Raw genomic sequence first — 18,602 nt, forward strand, 5'->3', positions numbered from 1 at the left:
CGGTGCCCTCCCTTCTTAATGAAGCATTTATGAGTGTTCTGAGACATTTAACCTTGAACTGTTAGGGTATTGTAATCTGTATCATTATATCTGAAGATGTCTGTATTTCTTTTTTGCTGAACCTTTAGATAATTCACAGTCACAGTTTCATTTTGTATTGTTGTTTTCTTGCCGTGCCGTGGATTGAATCCAGGGACTTGCCCGTCTTGGGCAAGTGCTCTACCACTGAGCGACACCCCCAGCCTGATATTTCTCTTTTAAAATTCTTAATCTCACAACATCCAAGAAGTAAAGTGACCTGTGTAATACTAATAGTGTGCTTAATCTAAATGTGCCTGGCACATGCCTGTTTGGGAAACGGAGGCAGGAGGATCACGAATTCAAGGTCTGCCTGAGTTACACAGCGACACTCTGTCTCAAAAACAAACAAACAAACAAAAATAATGTACTTGTAAGTAAGGAAACTAGAAAAAATTCCCTAATGTCCTCTTATGCCCATACTCAAATATGCCTGTTTCTCAGACTAGTGTGGGATCAGGTGTCATTACTTTGCTCACTATGGTGGTCACTATCCAGTACAGCTCTCCTGCTCCTTTCTTTTCTCTTTCCTCCTTGAGCGGAGACCAGTGTGCTTTCTTGGAAATTGTACCACATTCAGGATTTGACTAATTACCTTCTTATATCACTTTTTTAAACTTTTTTGCCTGTGTCCTATATTGCTGATTTCTATGAGTTGGAGAGTAAATCTAAGTCTTCATGTCCATTCAGTTTTAACATTTTTTACAAAAATATTTAATAGGTAAAATTGTCTGTCTCATCAGCATGGCAATGGGCACAGTGCTTTGTTTTTAGCAAAACTAGATTTATTAAGATTCTGTCTTTCATTTTAGAATTCCCAACAACTATAATTAGCTTCCGTGTCATTCCCAGAAAGAGAAGAAAACAAATAAAATCAACAAATTAGGATTCAGGTTATTTATGAACTGAATTTAGTAATCTTGATATTTTCCAATTTACTATTTTTGATTGAAGGTTAAGCTTACTTTGCCTCTAAGGTATTTCTTCTAGCAAACTTTTAAACTGCTCACATGTAATGAATGTAGTTAAAGTGCATTTCTCTTATGCTTCTCTTTTTTCAGTTGCATGTGAGCCTTTGTTCCGTTGTATGTGAGCTTTCAATTCTCGAAGGGGCTCTGGAGTGTCTTCTACTTGTTGCTTATGTTGGATTTCGGAGGATGTGTGACCAATGAGCACACTGCTTTATTTGCCTGAAGAACTTCATATGCAAGTTCACGTTGTGCATGTTTTTAGGCCTTTCCTTGTTTCTGATCTCTGTTATAGAGCAATGGAGGAACAAAGCGGCAGAAGATATCCCATCAAAATTACATAGCCTATCAAAAGCAAGTCATTCGGAGAAGTATGCGACATAGAAAAGTTCGAGGCGAGAAAGCACTTCTGGTTTCCGCCAATCAAACGTTAAAAGAATTGAAAATTCAGGTGAGCGAAATCTAACATTTGTTTAAGTCTACTCTGGATACGAGGGCCTTTATGACTTCCTGCTTTTCACCTATGTTTCTATACAGATCTCTTTCTTTGTGACCACTAAGCCCTGGAGAGCAGGCCTTTTCAATTTCTAAAGAATGCCTCCCGGGCCCCCAAATTAAAATAACTCTTTCCTTAAAAAGACTTAGCTTTCAAAATAGCCAGGGATCTTTTTGTGAAAATGAAAGCAATTTTGAGATTCTGAAACCTTGACCAAGTTCTCAGTAGCTTCCAATAATGAGGAACGTTGGGAGCCATCACATTTGTCACGTGTCAAGGTCGGTCAGGATAACTGTTCTCTGGGTTTTCCTATTCCACTTAATAAGATCTGTGAAATGTAAGGGAATCAAACTCAGCCACATGATAGCCTGTATACGAGATGAGTCACAAGTTCTTTTATCACAGTATTCTTGGTGACAGATAAGCCTATTGGATAGAATTTTAAGTCATCTTTACTTTTTGTTTATACAATGGTCTTTTCCAAATTGTTAAGACATTCAATTCAGATCTTCACTGCTGTCCCACATGACTTGTAAATCAATTCAGAGATTGTAGTGCAGGCAGTATGAAAATGCTTTATGATATTGATACTTCTTGGTGTCTGTACTAAAGTACCATAACAGAGCATTCCTATGGTACAGCTCAATACCTAGGAAAAGGGGGCTGATGAATTCAAGATGTCCACAAAAAATCTGGCCCCTGATGTTCAGTCACTGCTCGCTATCCAGAAAGTTGACCGAGTTCCCTCTCTTCTACTTTTATGTGGCATAGTTTACTGACTGTGCATTTTTCTTGTGCTGATATTTATCATCGTAATCGAGGCAAAAGTACAGGCTTCCTTTGAGGGTGTTACATGTTCCAGATTGTCCTGAGAACAGTATTTCCCTCGGTTGAACCCACGCCTCTGGAAAGAAAAGTGTTGGCATAATATCTTTGCTGTGTTATTGTACCCTTTACATCTAAGAAGGCTTGTTTCTATCACCGGCTTTCTCTGCCTGTCAGTGGTAAACCTCGAACATTCAAAACCTTCAAATTACAAAAAGAGCCCCTGTGGGTAAGGACATTTTAAAAAGCTTGTGCTGCTCTTATTATGGACTACTGTTTTTGAAGAATAAATCGGAAGCCAGCAGAAATAACCTCTCCATCTGGGGAGTATGTTACCTGCATAGATAAGTTGCTGGAAGGCAGCTGCTGCTCACATGAAACCCCCAGATGTGCTTTTCTTAGGTGGTTTCTTTGCAGTGTCTCCTCTTCTACTATTCTTGCTTCAAAGACCACTGTGAATCAAATGGAACCAAAAGAAAGGACAGTGGAATGTAATTTCCCCTCACTGCTCAATGGTGAAGCTTTTAAAGCTTCAACTAGATACGACCTTTTGACTGGCTGCCTGGAGAGCAGGTGGGGTTGTGGTGGGCATGTGTGTGATACTCAGTTGATAGTGGTGGGTGGTTTTTTAAAAAGTGTATAATTCAGTTTTTTTATATCTCATAGAGCCTTTCCTTTGGGAAATCTGTACTTCCAGTTTCTGCAAAACTATAAATGTTTGATTCTAGATGTGTTCATCATATACAATTGCTTAGAACTTTAAGAGAATGACTTTATCTTATTATTAATCCATCCACCAGTTCCATCAGACCATAAAGAAAATAAAGTATAATTTGTTTCCTTTCCCTGAAGATATTCAGTGTTTAATCACATTATTTTCTTTAGCTTTCCTTTATTTGCTTTGTTTTGTTGTTAAGTCAGATCAAATCCCAGGCCTTACTCATGCTAGGCAAGTACTCTTCCACCAAGCTCCCTTGCCAGCTCCAAGTCGCACTATTCTATTTTTCCCAAAGACAGGTCTTCAGTGGGTGGCACTGCATGCCTTACCCAGGAGAAGGCTTTGGCACAGGGTCAGGTGGCGGGCAGCATGCGCCCAGCAGCAGGTTCCCACTGTTCCTGGGAGGTTCCACAGATCAGGAAGGCGCACCTGCTGCATAGGCAGGCCTGTGTTGCTTAAATTCAGGCATTCTTTCAGCACGCTGGGTTTGTGGATCACTATACCTTAGGCCTTCATACCTGATTGCTCTGCTCCCTCATTCTGAAGTGGTTGCTTCTCACTCGCATGCACTGTGTCCCCTCTGATGGATACCTCTTGAGACAGGTGACACCTGTCTTGGCCCCTGTTGTAGAAGTGGCTGTCCCTTCCTCTGTGCTCCCTTGGATCCTGCACATACCCTCTGCCATCTTTATGATTTTGTTGTGCCCACCCTCCTGTGATGCTTCCAGGGCGGGTTGTTCCCACTTTTATCTCCAGCTCCTGGCACAGTACTTGTCATGTGGTAGCTTCACTAGCTGATGAACACATTTAAACATCCTTCTCTTTGTGCTCAGAAACCAGAGCACAATTGTCAGCCCCTTAGTGGCGGTGCTCATGTGTGGCAGCATTTGGTGTTTGTACAGTCTCACAGTGTGCTTTAGAGACACGGAGCATTTCGACCGAGCATTTAGACCGATGAAGCAGCATTCCTCCATTCAGGAGGCTGCGATGTCCCCCATATTAAATTAGCAGCACACATCCCTATCATAGTTTCTGCTTGATGCTGGTGTACTGGGCTGGCTTTGGCAGAGCTGTCCTCTTGGTAATCTTGCACATTAGAAATAGGCTGATTGCTTTAGAAAGATCATTCATGATGCACTTGACTGGTTGGTTGGTTGGTTGGTTTTGGCGGCACTGGGCTTTGACCTCGTGGCCTCATGCTTGCTAGGCAGACACTGTACCACTTGAGCCACTACACCAGCCCTGCACTTGGCATTTTTGGCCACAGATGTGTTAGATCTCTGATTGCTTTCAGTGCCAATGTCTTTGTGAGACATCCAGATTAGATTCTAGCTCAACAGGAAGAGGCCTGTGTTCTTATCCTTGTTCTTATTTACCTGTGTGCCATTATCGAAGTCATTTTTTCGTGTCCACATTTCCTGAGCTTATGAAGCTCTTGGCCTTTTATATGCACTGCTAGGTCAGGGCTGTCTGGCCATATTTCGTTTTTCTTTCAGGTACAAAGCAGAATGCAAGGAAAGGTGGAAGCATCATGAATGTTGCTGTCATCTAAGATTTGTGATCTTTGCTGGGCACAGTAGCTCACACCCGCAATGCTAGCTACTCAGGAGACAGCGCTCAGAAGGATCTTGGTTTGAAACCCTATCTCCTTTAGACCCTACCTCAAAAATAAGGGCTGTCAGAGTGCCTCGAGTGGTAGCACAACTGCCTAGCAAGTATGAGGCCCTGAGTTAAATCTTAGTATTGTTAATATTTGATGAATCTGTCCCTAAATTATTGTGCAGCATAAAAAGAGTACTCTTGAAATTGTCCTCCCAGTTAAGAATTAGAACAGTGTGATTGAAAAATACCTGTGTGTATGCCTTTCTGAGAACATCTTCAACTTAACCCTCCAGAAGCAATTAATATTCAGGAATAATGAAAGGTTTTTAGAATTTATTTTACATACTTTTTAAAAAATATTTTTATTGTCATATCATTATTGTACAGGGGGTACATTGTGACATCTACCAAAGTGTTTTTATCACCCCCTACATCATTCCCCTTTATTCCCTCCTCCCTCCTTAGAATAATTCCAACAGGTCTCATTTTTCCATTTTAATATATGAATACATAATATCTCCACCATATTTACCCCCCCTTACCCTTTCCTTATATCCTCCACATATCCCCCAAAAATTTCTGATTTGAAAAAACACTTAAGTATTACAACTTAGGAATGTATTTAGCTTTTAACACTTGGTCAGAATGAGGGTGAGGTGTATGGCCTCTACCTTTACTCATATTTTGTTCCTAGAGACAAGATTCAGTCTAAGAATGTATGATAGTCTCAAAGGCTAAATTACACAGTCTAGACTGATTGCTAGAGGAGTAAAAGCAGAAGGCAGAAAAGTCCATATAACTTGCTGGTTAATTTAGAGGTGTTTTTATTGTGTTGTGGTGCTGGTGGTGGTTGTTTGAGACAGTCTCAGTGTTGGGCCCAGGCTGGCCTGAAACTCCTAGGTTCAAGCAATCCTGCCTTAGCTTCCGTAGAAGGTACATATACCTGGCCTGAAGGTACGTGGATGGATAGATGGATGAATAGTTGGATAGATTAGGTAGGTAGGTAGGTAGGTAGGTAGGTAGGTAAGTAAATAGATAGATAGATAGATTGGGGGGGGTTGGGGTTTTTTTGTTGTTTAATTGTACTGAGGTGTTCAACTCAGGGCCTTGCACTTGCTAGGCAGATGCTACTCCAGCAGCCCCAGAAGATGGTTTTAAGAGACAATTTTGCCTTGACTTGTTTGTGAAAGGATGCAAGTTCTGGGTATGGTGGCATGATGGTGATAACCTTGCCCAAGCCTTCTACCTAGAGAGCTGAGCAGCCCAGCCCCACCATTGCCTCATTTCATTTCCCACCCTGGCCTGAGGAGGTAGCAAGTACAGAACAAAAGGATCTGTATGTATAATTGGTTCCCAGCTATGCTCAGGAGGAACATAACAAGTGGGCTAACTGCAAATCTAGTGTCTTTTGTACTCAGAAGCCTTTTTGTTTATTTGTAATTTTTAGAACCCATGCTTTGTTTGTTCAAGTTGGGTGTAGGTCTCGGTATTCTGCTTCATATAGACTTTCTTTCTTTTGTATTGGCACAGATCATGCATGCATTTTCAGTTGCTCCTTTTGACCAGAATTTGTCAATTGATGGAAAGATTTTAAGTGATGACTGTGCCACCCTTGGAACCCTTGGCGTCATTCCTGAATCTGTCATTTTATTAAAGGTAAGTAGCAGTTGCCTAGCTGAGGACCTCTAGGTTTGAAATGATACATCCCATATGTAAACAACAGGCAATGTTAGTTCGAGGGTGCTCAGACCTTTCAGGGGGTGGTAATAAGAGACTATTGTGAGCTTTTGTTCCTCTGGATTACTCAGCTCTGGCTGAGCTTGAGGGATTGAGAAGTCAAGACATCAGTTCTTGCTCTCATGTGTTGTAGTAGGCTACAGTGACAATTGCATGCAGCTAAGAAGATGGAGGAGAGGCCTATCTAGGCCCTTGTGGACCACCAGCTCAATGTCCAGGCCCATATGATATCAGGGTAGCTCAGGGGCATGGCAGAAACCCCTCACCTCCTGATTTCTGCGTGGTCTCTGACAAGGGGCATGTGCTGTTGGGCTCTCCAGATAGAGATCTTTTTTGGGGGGCGGGGCAGGGGGAAACTGGGGTATGAACTCAGGGCCTCACACTTGCTAGGCAGGCACATGTGCTAGGTGGCTCTACTACTCGAGCCACTCTGCCAGCCCCAGAGATCTGTTTTTCATTTCCCTCAGGTGGGGAGGGAAGAAGGGAAGTTGGCTTATGCCTGTCTGAGCACCAACAATTGACTGACTGTCTGCCCAGGATTAACCATGTTGTGTGTTCTGCTAGATTAGCTTGGTGACCTGGTCACTAGTAATTAAGTTTCTGTGGTATCCTTCACATGTACACACGTACCCTTTTGTATTTTATTTTTTTGTTGTTTGAGAGAGGTTCTTACCATATAGTCTAGGCTGGTCTTGAACTAGTGATCCTTCTGCTGAGATATGCTGCCATGCATGCTAGTTTTGTTTATGACTAGCTGGGAGAGTTTGTCCTGTTTAAAAAAAAAAATCATACTAATGCCTGTGACTTCAAAATGCTGCCCCTCACTCCCCGAGATAGAACAGAGAGGGCCGATATATGACTGGCGGGAATAGTGAAATCTAGACCTGTCTTTTTTTTTTATTTTTTTTTTTATTGGTGGTGGTGGTAGTATTGGGGTTTGAACTCAGGGCCTCACACTTGCTAGGCAGGTGCTCTACCACCTGAGTCACTCCACCAGCCTTAGACCTGTCATTTTTTAACAAAGATTACAAAAATCACACTATATACAGTAGGAGTTCTCATAGTTTTCATTAAAAATAATAACTGTAGCTGGGCACAGTGACTCAAATCTGTAATCCCAGCTACTCGGGAAGTGGAGATCGCAAGGATCATGGTTTGAGAACAGCTAGGGCAAAAAGTTTGTGAGACTCCCTGCATCTCAATCCATAAGTTAGGTGTGTGGCTTGCACCTACAACCCCAGCTAGGTGAGAGGCTGTAGGTAGACCTCTAGAGAAAAAAAAAAAAAAAAAAAATCTTTGAGACCCTACCTGAAAAGTAACTAAAGCAAAAAAAAAAAAAAAGGGTGGGGGGTTGCTGCTGGCGATGTGGCTCAAATGGTATAATGCCTGCCTGGCACATGCAAGGCTCTGAGTTCAAATTCCAGTTGTGCCAAAAAAAATAACACTAACTCTAGATCCAGCTTTCTCCCTAACCTTTTCCCAGTCTTTTGGAATAGCAGAATAACTTAACCATGCCTTTACCTTTTAGGCCCTATGACTGCAGCCACCCTTTCCTCTCTGTTCAGAATTACAGCTGAGGGTGCCTTATCCAAAATGCTCGGGACCAGAAGTGTTTTGAATGTGGGACTTTATTTTTATTATTATTTTGAAATATTTGTTGTTGGGTCTTGCTGTGTAGCTCATGTTGTCCTCAACTTGAAATCCTCCTGCCTCAATCTTCCAAATGTTGGGATTGATTACAAGTGTGTACCAGCACACCTGGCTTGGATTTTGGAATACTTGTGTATACATGAAGATGGACCTGAATCTGAATGTGAAATTGATATATGTCTCAGGCACCTTGTTATACACATGGTCTGGAGGTGATTCCATACAATGGTTTTGATGTATCTACTAGGACCTGATGGTTCCTAGGTGTGGAATTTTCCACTTATAATATCATGTTATAGCTCAAAAAGAAAGTTTCAGATTTTGGAACATTGTGGATTTTTCAGATTAGGGATACCTAACCTGTCCACCTAATCAAACTAGGGAACAAGCATGAGACACAAGGTTCTGGCACAAAACTCAGAATATCCAGGTAAGTTTTGGATTTAGTAGATACTAGACATGTTTTAGAAAGTAAGTTCTCTTGAGACCTCATGACCCTCTCTTCCCCTTCCTAAGGGCCTTGTTTTGCATCCCTTTGCCTCTTTGGTTTCTTGGCCAGAAGGACCCACACTGTGCCAAATAATAGTGTACCAAGTGCTAGAATAGTTTTTTAGGTTTTTGAACTGCAAAATACATGCTTTTTTATAGTCTAGATCCCCAGTTCTGATACAATAAAGTTAGGCCCTGGCATGACAAAACAGAACCATTCTTACCCCTGTAATGTCTGTGCCCTCTGTCCACTCTTTTTACTTTTCCTGGAACTATGTCTGTGAGATGCTGCTAAAAGCTATGAAGCTGCTGAATCCTAATTCCACATCTAAATGCCTAGTAGCAGCCGTGTTGTTAAATCTGCCCACACATGCGCAGCTGGAGTCTGGACTAGTCACTGGCTCCTTTGCCCCTGCAGTTAATTGCGCTGTAATGTAAGCTCGGACTGCATGCAGACTGCTGCCCTAAAACGGGCAGATGGTGAAAAAGGACGGTGTAATTGTGACCTAATTGGTATTTGAAGAGAACCGATCTAACTTTTTACTCCTACCTAGCTTGATGTGCCGGTAACTAGCATCTTACCTCATGGGATCATAGCAGTTCTAGTGGCTCTGGAGCGTCTAGACATTCGGACATTTGCAGATCTAAAGGTAGTTTTAGGAGGGACAAAGCAGTACCTCCACCCTCCACATACACGGCAGTATGCCATTTCTTCCGGTGCTGAGGCAAGACCCATAGTTGGCAGAACATTCATTGTCAGGTCTGGACATTGGTGGCTACGGCTTTCTACTAGACAGTGTTCATGTCTGGTGGTTTTTTGGGTTTTTTTTGTTTTGTTTTGTTTTTTCTGTACTGGGGTTTGAACTTAGGGCCTACACCTTCAGCCACTCTGCCAGCCCTTTTGCTGTGATGAGTTTTTTTTTTGTTTTGTTCTGTCTTTTAAGATGGGGTCTCATGAACTGTGTGCCCTGGTTGGTTTTGAGCCTCGATCCTCCTGATCTCTACCACCTGAGTAGCTAGGATTACAGATGTGAGCCACTGGCGAGCCACATGTCTGTTTTGTAGGAATGTCAGTATTTGACTCGTGGGCCAGACTTCAGGGTGATGTCTCAGGCTCTATCCCCCAGCTCCCTGTCCTTACGGGTCTGAATTGTCTTCGTTTGTTTTCTAGGCTGATGAACCAATTGCAGACTATGCTGCAATGGATGATGTCATGCAAGGTAAAGGCCAGTTTTCCATAGGAGTCTCTTAATGAGCGGTAACGTAGGTGGGGTCATGGGTACTGAAGCATGGGTATCCAGTGCTTTCACTTTTATCCTTTAAAAAGCTTCTGCATGTTAAGGTAGACTCTTCACTATTTGTCTTAAAAGATCATAGAAGGGTATCCACAAGAGTTTAGAGAATAATGGCAATTGTTTATGAACCTGAGGAAACTGGAGGAAGTCAGCCTACAAGTGGAACAGACCAACAAGAAAACATAGCTCACACAGATGGCAGCACCCAGCAGGCACACAGGAGCTGGGGCCCTGCACCTCTGAGGGGTGAGTGCAGTATGAGCCTAAGAGTAGGAAACCTGGCTAGAAACCTGTGTGAGAAGCATTTAGATGACTACCCACCCTAGGATCTTTACCAGCATCCCTCCCTCAGTCTGTGTCACTACCCCTTCCTCACCTGCATGCTCATATGGCAACTGTAGTATGTGCTTCAGCACTTTGGAGAAGTCAGACTAGAAGAGTGGGAAGGAGGCCTGTTCCTTAACCGGCAGGAGCCTTTCCTAGCCCCTTGCTCAAATGCTGCCAGCCCATCACTTACCTCCCCAACAGGAGGGCAGAGGATTCCTCTCCAGGGAAACCAGCCAATTCAAGAAAATAACCTGTGGGTAGAAAAAGCTGGTTCATTCCCCAGACCTGTTACTGATACCTGCCAGTGCCCGTCAAACAGAGCTTTCAGACATTTTTCTCGTAGTTCACACTTCATAGATACAAGTTGGCAGCCAGGATCACTAGACAGTTGAGCACTCAGAGCGTGGAACCAAGGATGTCAGTCAAGAGACCGAAAAGGAAATGATGTAGGAAGTATTAGAAAGCTTAAAAATGGCCTATAAATAATGCAGAGCAAAAGAGCAAATGATAACTAGGGCCTAAAAAAAAAAGGGACCTTTGGAGAACAGAAAAGAATTCATGGAACTAAAAACTGATTGCACCAAGGGTGAGATAAAGATGGTGAAAAACAAGGGGTAAAAGAATCCTGACAGCATCTGGAGATCTGCAGAAAACCAACTGCATTCATAGGACAGGGCCCTGGGGAGCGTGAGTTCCAAACCAGACTTCTCCAGCTATACAGACAGAGTAGATTCTACCCTCACTTGATGGCCCTTAAGTCCGTGGAAGGCCTCAAGTTTTATTTGCCACATATCACCTGCTAAGATACTGTGGAGGATGCTCCTCTTAAACCAGGGCTAAACCAAGAGTGAAGCCAACAGCTGAGTGGTAAGAACGATCCAGTGAAGAACAGAAAGCTCTAGAAGATGGTGAAGGGAGATTCCACACTGCAGTGTGCCGTAGGCCCTGGTTCAGGTTGGAGTGGTTGGACAAAGGAAGTCTAAAAGGGAAGGCGGAAGTGATGGTGACTGCCTTGAAAAGGCTTACTGGTGTTCACACTTATAGGTGCTGAGAAAATGAAACACATGAATAATTCAGGAGTTGCACACCATACCACAAGTGATAGAACCAAAGGGCACCGGGGCTTTGCCTGTGAGCAGGACCAGTGGAAAGACAGATAACATTAATTTGAGAGACTGGCTTAGCAGCCTGTGGGGCACAGTTTATTACAAGGCTGGGTTGGGGGCCGGTGGTGTATAAGAGGTGGTAGAAGAGCTAAATTTTTGTCCTTCTTTGAGGAGATTATCAGATATTACCTAAGATTATGCAATATCAATATAAACTTGTTACTTATAAATAAGAAAACTGAATAGCGGAAGAAATGGTTACAAGCGTCTAATGTGGCTGCTTCTAGAATGTGGGAATGGGAAGAGGAGGGGGGAGAGACCCAGCTCCCAGGGAGCCAGCCATGTCATTTTTCCAGGCACTCCTGAGGTCATGCTAAATGTGAGCCCTGGTTACTAACCTTGTCACCAGTACTTGACTTTTAAAATGATGCCTGTGTATTGCTTTGGTAAAAATAAAGGCAGAAAAATATCGCCATCAGATTAGTGTCATCCATAAGTTCAAAAGTAACCATTACAGGTGATTAAGGTAATTAAAAGTTATTTTAAATTTTACATCTTGAGGCATTGAAGTGATCTTACTACATTTAACCTGACGGTCTTTTCATCGGAATTTTTTTTTTCCTCCAGTTTGTATGCCAGAAGAAGGGTTTAAAGGTAAGTTACATTTGTCATGTTTTGTTCATGAATGTCAGAGTCATACTGTAATTTTCTATTAAAGTGAAGCCTATAATTTGATTTTAAAATTTAATCCAATCTGGGTCTCATGACTGGAATTAATTTTAGTTAAAAGCATTTTTATTCAAGCTTCAAGCTTCTTCATTATCATTTTCAGCACTCAGGCCTCAGAGAGGGCCTGTGTTTAGATCTCTTTCTGCCAGATGTCCATTCAGCTTCCTCTTTTTCATTACGTTGGGTGGCTGGGAATTTAGCTGGTGGCTTTTCAAGATTTATATTTAAGCTTGTTCCATTTCCTCCTCTCAGTCCTATCTTAGAGCAAAACGATGTGTGACTGATAAGAATTAGTGGTAGAATTCACTGAATTGTGTTAGGTCCAGTGAAAAGGCGTCACTAATCTACTTAGGATTCAGGCATTTGTTGGCTCACTACTTCAGGGGGACCCGGCAGCACCTTGTACTTCGTCTTGGCCACTGTAGTTGTGCACATCAGTAATACTCATTAACCCACCAAATACAGATATTTGGCATTTACAGTTTTATCTGGTTCTCTGTGGGCCCTCTAGAGGCCCCTGGCAGATTGTGATTCTGCTAAGGAATGGGTTTGAATCAAATTTCAGGGGGTCTTGGGGCAGATGAATGACAAAGCTGCTGGCCTAAATAAAATCTCTCTCTCTATGTGGCTGTGTTGTCTGTGTGTTACCACTACAGAGGAGCTTCTGACATGGTCAAAACAAAGCAGCAAAAAGTTGATTAGCTGGGCACTGGTGGCTCATGCCTGTAATCTAACTACTTAGGAGGCTGGGATCAGGAGGATCGAAGTTCGAGTCCAGCCTGGGCAACTAGTTCATGAGACCTCCATCTCTAAAATAACCAGAGCAAAATGCACTGGAGGTGTGGTCCAAGCTGTAGAGTGCCTACTTTGCAAGTGCAAAGCCTTGAATTCAAACCCCAAATTTCTCCCACCAAAGGAAAAATTATTTATGAACATGGCAATGAAAAGAAAGCCCTCAATAAAATCTGCTTAGCTTGTGTGAAGATGTGCATAGGAAACAATGACTTTTAACCAAGATGAAGCTCAGTCTGCTGGGTTTCTTACCCTCGGTGTCAGGGGGCTGCTGTGGTCTTTAGTACATTGAATATTCCCTGTTGATGCATTATTGGCAAATGGAATATATGAGCTCATATTTTTAGTTCACAACTATACCTCCACATGTGTTTCTTTTCTCAGGTACTGGTCTACTTGGACATTAATCTTTGAACACTTCCTGACTGCTAAGAAATGTCCAGAGGGGAAGAGGAGTTTGACATGTTAGGGCATTAAAAGTGGATTTAAGAATTAAAACATAACATGACTCTTCCAAAAGGCAAAGATCCATTGAAAAGTGACTGTCCCAAATGCCTTATGTCAAATAAAGCAGATTGCACTGATGGACATCAGACTTGAAGGAAATCTTTGAAATTTTTATTTAAGGGGGGTGGTGGGGCGGGGGGCGAGTACAGACTGAGCAAGTCTAGCAGCAGCAATGGCGAATCATGTTTACATATGAGGTTTATAGTCGTGGAGGGAAGAAAGTTCTGTTATATCTCCTTGCTGAGTTTCATACCAGACCATAAAGGATTTGTATCACAGTAGATGGGACAACATTCTGCCCTGAACTAAAAGTGATTCTTTAGATATAACCTGCTTACCAATACCTGTCTTTGACTCATATTCGACTTTCAATAAAGCATGAAAGTGAAGAACCTGCCGTCCTGTGGAAAGTGTCTTCAGGTCTAGACTCCTCTCCAGAGGGCTGCTTGCTTGGTGCCCTTCCTGGCCCCTGCCTGGTGGGCCATCTGTGTCGGGTAAAGGAGGGGCCACCCGAGTGTCTACTGCAATGAGCAGGGGATTGTCTCAATTTTGGCTTCAAAGACAAAAATGGTTCATTCTGAAATGATGGAGAATGCTTATTACTTATTACGTGTCATAGCAGCTTCCTTCTGTTTTGTTATTCAACAATGGGAAATCAAATATTCCTTGCATATTTGAAAAATGACGACCATATCAGAAGAGTAAGTTGGACTGAAGTACGTTTGGATAACACAAGGTTTTTATAAAGTATGTTCTTTCCATTCTCCAAATCTGCTGTTTCTTGGATCTTCCTTCTCTTTTTGAAAGCATTCTTTCAAAATGCTTTGAAAGGATCTTTTAGGCAACTTTGTAAACAAAAATAAGTGTATGGATGGGGTGTCCTGTTTTATTCAACTCAGGATTATTGTTACTAGCAACAAATAATCAAAACTATTTTGGAGAATATTGAAGGATTTTAAAATGAAACCTGAGACTGGAGTTTGTTTCTTTAAAAAAAATGTTTTCTCTGTCATGTATGTATGATTGTGGCCACGATGCTGACGCAGGCATTGCTTACTCTTTTTTTTTTTTTTTTTTTTTTTGACCTCAAGTTTTTGTCAAGCTTTTCTCCCCTCCTCCTTTATTCAAAATCTGAACTCAACTAGTGGGTGGGAGAGCCAGGTCCTAACTTGACTACCAGTAACCTTAGCGCCATCCATTTGAATAGCTTTGTATTGCGGTTGCTTTTTGGTAAAATTCTGACCTGGTGTTTGTGTTCCCCTCTGTGTTGTTTGAGCCTGAGCCCACTGAGGAGCGCATGTGGGGCAGGAGAGCTGCATAGGGCTCCTTCCTTTCAGGAGCCACCCTAAAAGCAGCAGTTCCTGGTTCTGGCCTTGAGGGCATAGGGCAGGACTTTAAGTGGATAGCAAACCCATTTCCAGATCTCAGTCTTTACTTAGCTCCAGAGAAGTGAAGCTGGAGTCACAGCACCAATCAATCACCTTTCTCTTCCCAAGGTCAAATATGGTATGGAAGTTCATTAAGAACTTGATAAATCACCTTCCTTTTCCTTACAAGGAAGCTTGCTGGTGGGGAAGGGCCCTCATGTGTGAGTGGCTCAGTGTCAGAGCATTTGTTTCTCACTTGGTAGACCCTGGGTCCTTCCTCAGTACCTCAAAAGAAAAAAATGATACAAAGAAGCTTGTTAGCCAGGGAAGATCCTTTGTGAGGTTTGACATAGGCCAGTAGCCAGCAGAAATCTGTTCTCCCAATTTGCTACTGACACCAGTTTTAAAATTTGTTACTTGGGTAACCTTTTTGTTTATGCAATGAAGCAAAAATGACATCCTTTTAAGTCTTTCAGACGATATCCTGGCTAGGTCCTGGCTCTTTTCTTAATTCTGCCTGAGGGTACAGGTAGGTTCTCCCCAGAGCCTTGGCATTTTCCTCTTCCTGCCTTGACAGCTTACCTGATTCTACCAGTGTTTACAATGTCGTTGGGGTCTGCTGCATAGCAACACTGAGAAGCTGTATTAGAACTGCAGGGGCTTAAGTTCTAGGCCATCTGAGCCAGCAGCTGTGCCCATAGACCACTCTTGTGCTCAGAGAAGTTTGGGAAACCCTGGGCTGGGGCCTCTCTGGCACTTGTGCCACTTTGTACACAGAAACAGGTATGAAGATAACCTACAGCCTGTATTATTATTCTTTATTTACAAATAGATGGGATCTAATTTGGCTGTGACCAGGTTTTCTGTGTTATGTTATAATATTGTGTATGGACTCTATTAGATCAGCTGCCTAGTGAAGGCTTTTCCCCTTATTTTTTTATATCTGTTTTTTGTTTTGTTTTGCATATAGATCTATATCCTAGTCTGGCCTGGAACTAGCTGTGTAGCCCAGGCTACGTGATTCTCATGATTCTCTTGACTCAGCCTCCTGAATGCTGGGATTACAGTTGTGTGCCATCGCGCCCAGCTCTGACTTACTGAATCCTGACTAATGTGTACAGTATCCAGTGCTGAAAGGAATTGTTGCCATTACCAGAAATGGAGGCTGCCCTTGGATGTCTTCATTCCCTTGGAGAAGAATATCCTTTCTATGTATCTCTGAAACTATTGTTTAGAATCACTGTTACCTTTCTGCCAAATTAAAAAATACAAATTCCCCTTTGTTTCTGTATAATCATACTCGAAAGTGAGTTTTCTGCCTCACAAATGTTCAGTTGATTGTTGTGTCATAGACTTGTTGATCAGATGGTGGTTAATATAAGAAGCTAACGCTTGGGTTGAATAACCTGTTTTAAATACTCAAGGGATGACTTATCTCTAAACAAACTGCTGAAGTGAACTAAGCAGGAAAGCCCGTCTTTCCTGTTGGGGGTGAGCCAGTGCACAGTATGCTCAGTGTACAGGGCACTAGGGACAAAGTGCAGGCCAGTGAGAAGTAGAGCTTTCATTTAAGATTGTCATCCTTAGCACGCCCCTCGGTAAGGCACTGGCCAGCATCACCGTCCCCCAACCCTGGATGTCTCATGGGCAGGAGTACTGTCCAGGCATCTGACCATCAACGTTATTGGAGTCCCTTAAGGAATCCTGAATTACTGACATTTGCAAAAGGGTAGCCACTGCCTCGAACAGTTGCGTACCCAGTCATCCATCCTCGGCTGAGTTGTGTGTGCAGGGAAGCAGTGCAAGTCCAGAGACCCAGGTACCCCAAGCTGGTTTCCCAGCCGGCTGGGTTGTCACATAGGCTGAGAAGCCTACCAACCCTGCATACTGCACAGGTGGCATGTGTTGCGGGTCTTAGAAGTTGGGGCATCTTTGATGCAGGTAACCACCATTTACCTTATAACCAAGAAAAGCTATCAAATCTGACTTCATGTCCGAATGGCAGTTTTTGCTTTCTTATCTACCCTACAGCACCGTGGATGAAGCAATAAATATTATTGGGTAAAATGTTTTGCATTATTCTTTGTAATTTGTAAGATGTACTAAGGTAATATGGGAACTTTTTTCCCTGCAAGTTTCTAGAGAGGCCTTAAAGCCACATAGTGAAGCTTTCCAGGCCTCTTGTCTGGGAACTTTTTTTTTTTGGCATCACTTGAACTCAGGACCTCACACTTGCTAGGCCGGCATTCTTACTACCTGAGCCCTCCACCAGCCCTAGGTCATACCTTTTGCTGGGAGCCCTTCCTCCTCCACTGAGGGCCAGCCAGATGTTCAGTCATTCTGCTGCATAAACCTTCCTTTGTAGCCCATAATAATATGGAAGCCAGTGGCCAGACAGCAAGCTTGCTTGAGTTCCTGTTTATGTGCAGGGTCGTGTGGAAAGGTATTCGACACACAGAATGTGTGTTGAGGATTTATGTCTTTGTGACGGACAGTTCTGGTCTCAGAAGGGCAGCTTCAGTTATTTTGATTGTCATCATCAAGAACATCCAAAAAATGCCTGGGGCCTTAGAGGCAGAGCTGTGCAGGCTTAGGGCAGCATGAAGCATCAAAAGACTATGGCCATTGCTTAGAGGCTACTTCCTGCTTTTTAGAATTGGGTATTTTTTTATTTTGTGTTGAATCTTAGTGAATAATAATGTTTGAGACTAGAGAATATCAAGAGGTTCTTCTTGTGTCGTTCCTCCAACAAGTAAACCCCAGAACTAGTTCTATCAAATTAATATACCACACTGCTATCACATAACTTTGCATGGTAGCATACAGGTGTCTCCCCCCCATACTGGGGTTTGAACTCAAGAACTTAAACTTGCTAGGCAAGTGCTCTATTACTTGAGCCACACTTCCAGCCCTATATATTTTTTTGTGAGCCTACCTAGATTTTAGGAAGGAGTAGGTCATGGAACTCACTATGACTCGCCAGGAGTTGTATGGCCTCTTGGAGGAGACATTGTTCTGCCTTTAGAATTGGGACCTGCGCCAGCTTATTACTGGCCAGACATTTACTGTGTCTCCCTGGCAAGTTTGCTGTGTGTGCCCCTGCAGAGCCAGCTCAATGCCATGTGCACAGTGGCCTTCTCATGGCATCTTCACAATCCTGTGGTGAGACTGTCTGTGTCCCTCCTTGAGGGAGCCCTAAGAACTTGTTCAACATAATCACCCAGTTGTTGCATTGATCTTAAATAGAAGGCATTATCCCCTGAACCCAACATGCTCAGAAAAAGGAAAAAAAGAAAACAGCCTTGAAGGGCTTGCTTGGCTAACACCTCATAGGCCAGGGCCTTACAGCAGCTGGAATGACTTCTGGGTTCCATATCTCTGCTAGTGCTGCCAGGCTGGGCACGCCCTGGGCCACAGGAAGTGGGGGACACTCCAGGGAAGCCAGAGGCCTAGCAGCCACTGCCTGGATTGGACTGTTGCCGATTGGCGCACACTGGCCTCTGCACAGCCGTATCTGGGCCTTCCTGCCCTCACCCCCTTGTGTTTTGTTACCAAGGGAACAGCAAACTGCAAGTAGCAACCAGCTTCCTTTATGATCCAGGGCAAGTCTGTTCCCCTTTGGGCCTCCGTGTTCTCCCTGTAAAGCAGTTGGCTGTGCAGAAGTTGTCAAATGTGGACCTGGCCTGGTGAAAGGAGACCATGGGTTCTCAATGCTTCAGATCCTCTCCTCACACTCAATCTGTTCCCTTGAGGAAGCTGGGGAAGTGCATTTGGAAAGTCTCCAAAAGGCTACCTCTAAGGACCTGTCAAGTCGGTAACTCACCTCTTTGATTGGTTTGTGTCTGTTTCTTTTCAGCATCTCAGCCATCCACATTATCACTGGCTCTCTTGATGAAAGAGGTTCCGAGCCATACTA

General features: G+C 43.1%; 1 protein-coding gene across 5 annotated transcripts in view; it reads left to right on the forward strand.

The window, feature by feature from the left end:
- The window catches only part of Usp48 (ubiquitin specific peptidase 48), a 69,818-nt gene extending 53,856 nt beyond the window's left edge, over nucleotides 1–15,962 (forward strand). For all 5 annotated transcript variants that reach the window (XM_074081064.1, XM_020177131.2, XM_020177129.2 and 2 more), the window contains 5 exons: nucleotides 1,342–1,497; nucleotides 6,218–6,343; nucleotides 9,735–9,783; nucleotides 11,919–11,945; nucleotides 13,197–15,962. In XM_074081064.1, the coding sequence (XP_073937165.1) occupies nucleotides 1,342–1,497; nucleotides 6,218–6,343; nucleotides 9,735–9,783; nucleotides 11,919–11,945; nucleotides 13,197–13,219 (381 nt within the window). In that variant the 3' untranslated portion in view covers nucleotides 13,220–15,962. The remainder of the gene's footprint in view (nucleotides 1–1,341; nucleotides 1,498–6,217; nucleotides 6,344–9,734; nucleotides 9,784–11,918; nucleotides 11,946–13,196) is intronic.
- Nucleotides 15,963–18,602: the final 2,640 nt, after the last annotated feature.

The sequence above is a fragment of the Castor canadensis genome, chromosome 7 (genome assembly GCF_047511655.1).
Source record: "Castor canadensis chromosome 7, mCasCan1.hap1v2, whole genome shotgun sequence".
NCBI lineage: Eukaryota > Metazoa > Chordata > Mammalia > Rodentia > Castoridae > Castor > Castor canadensis.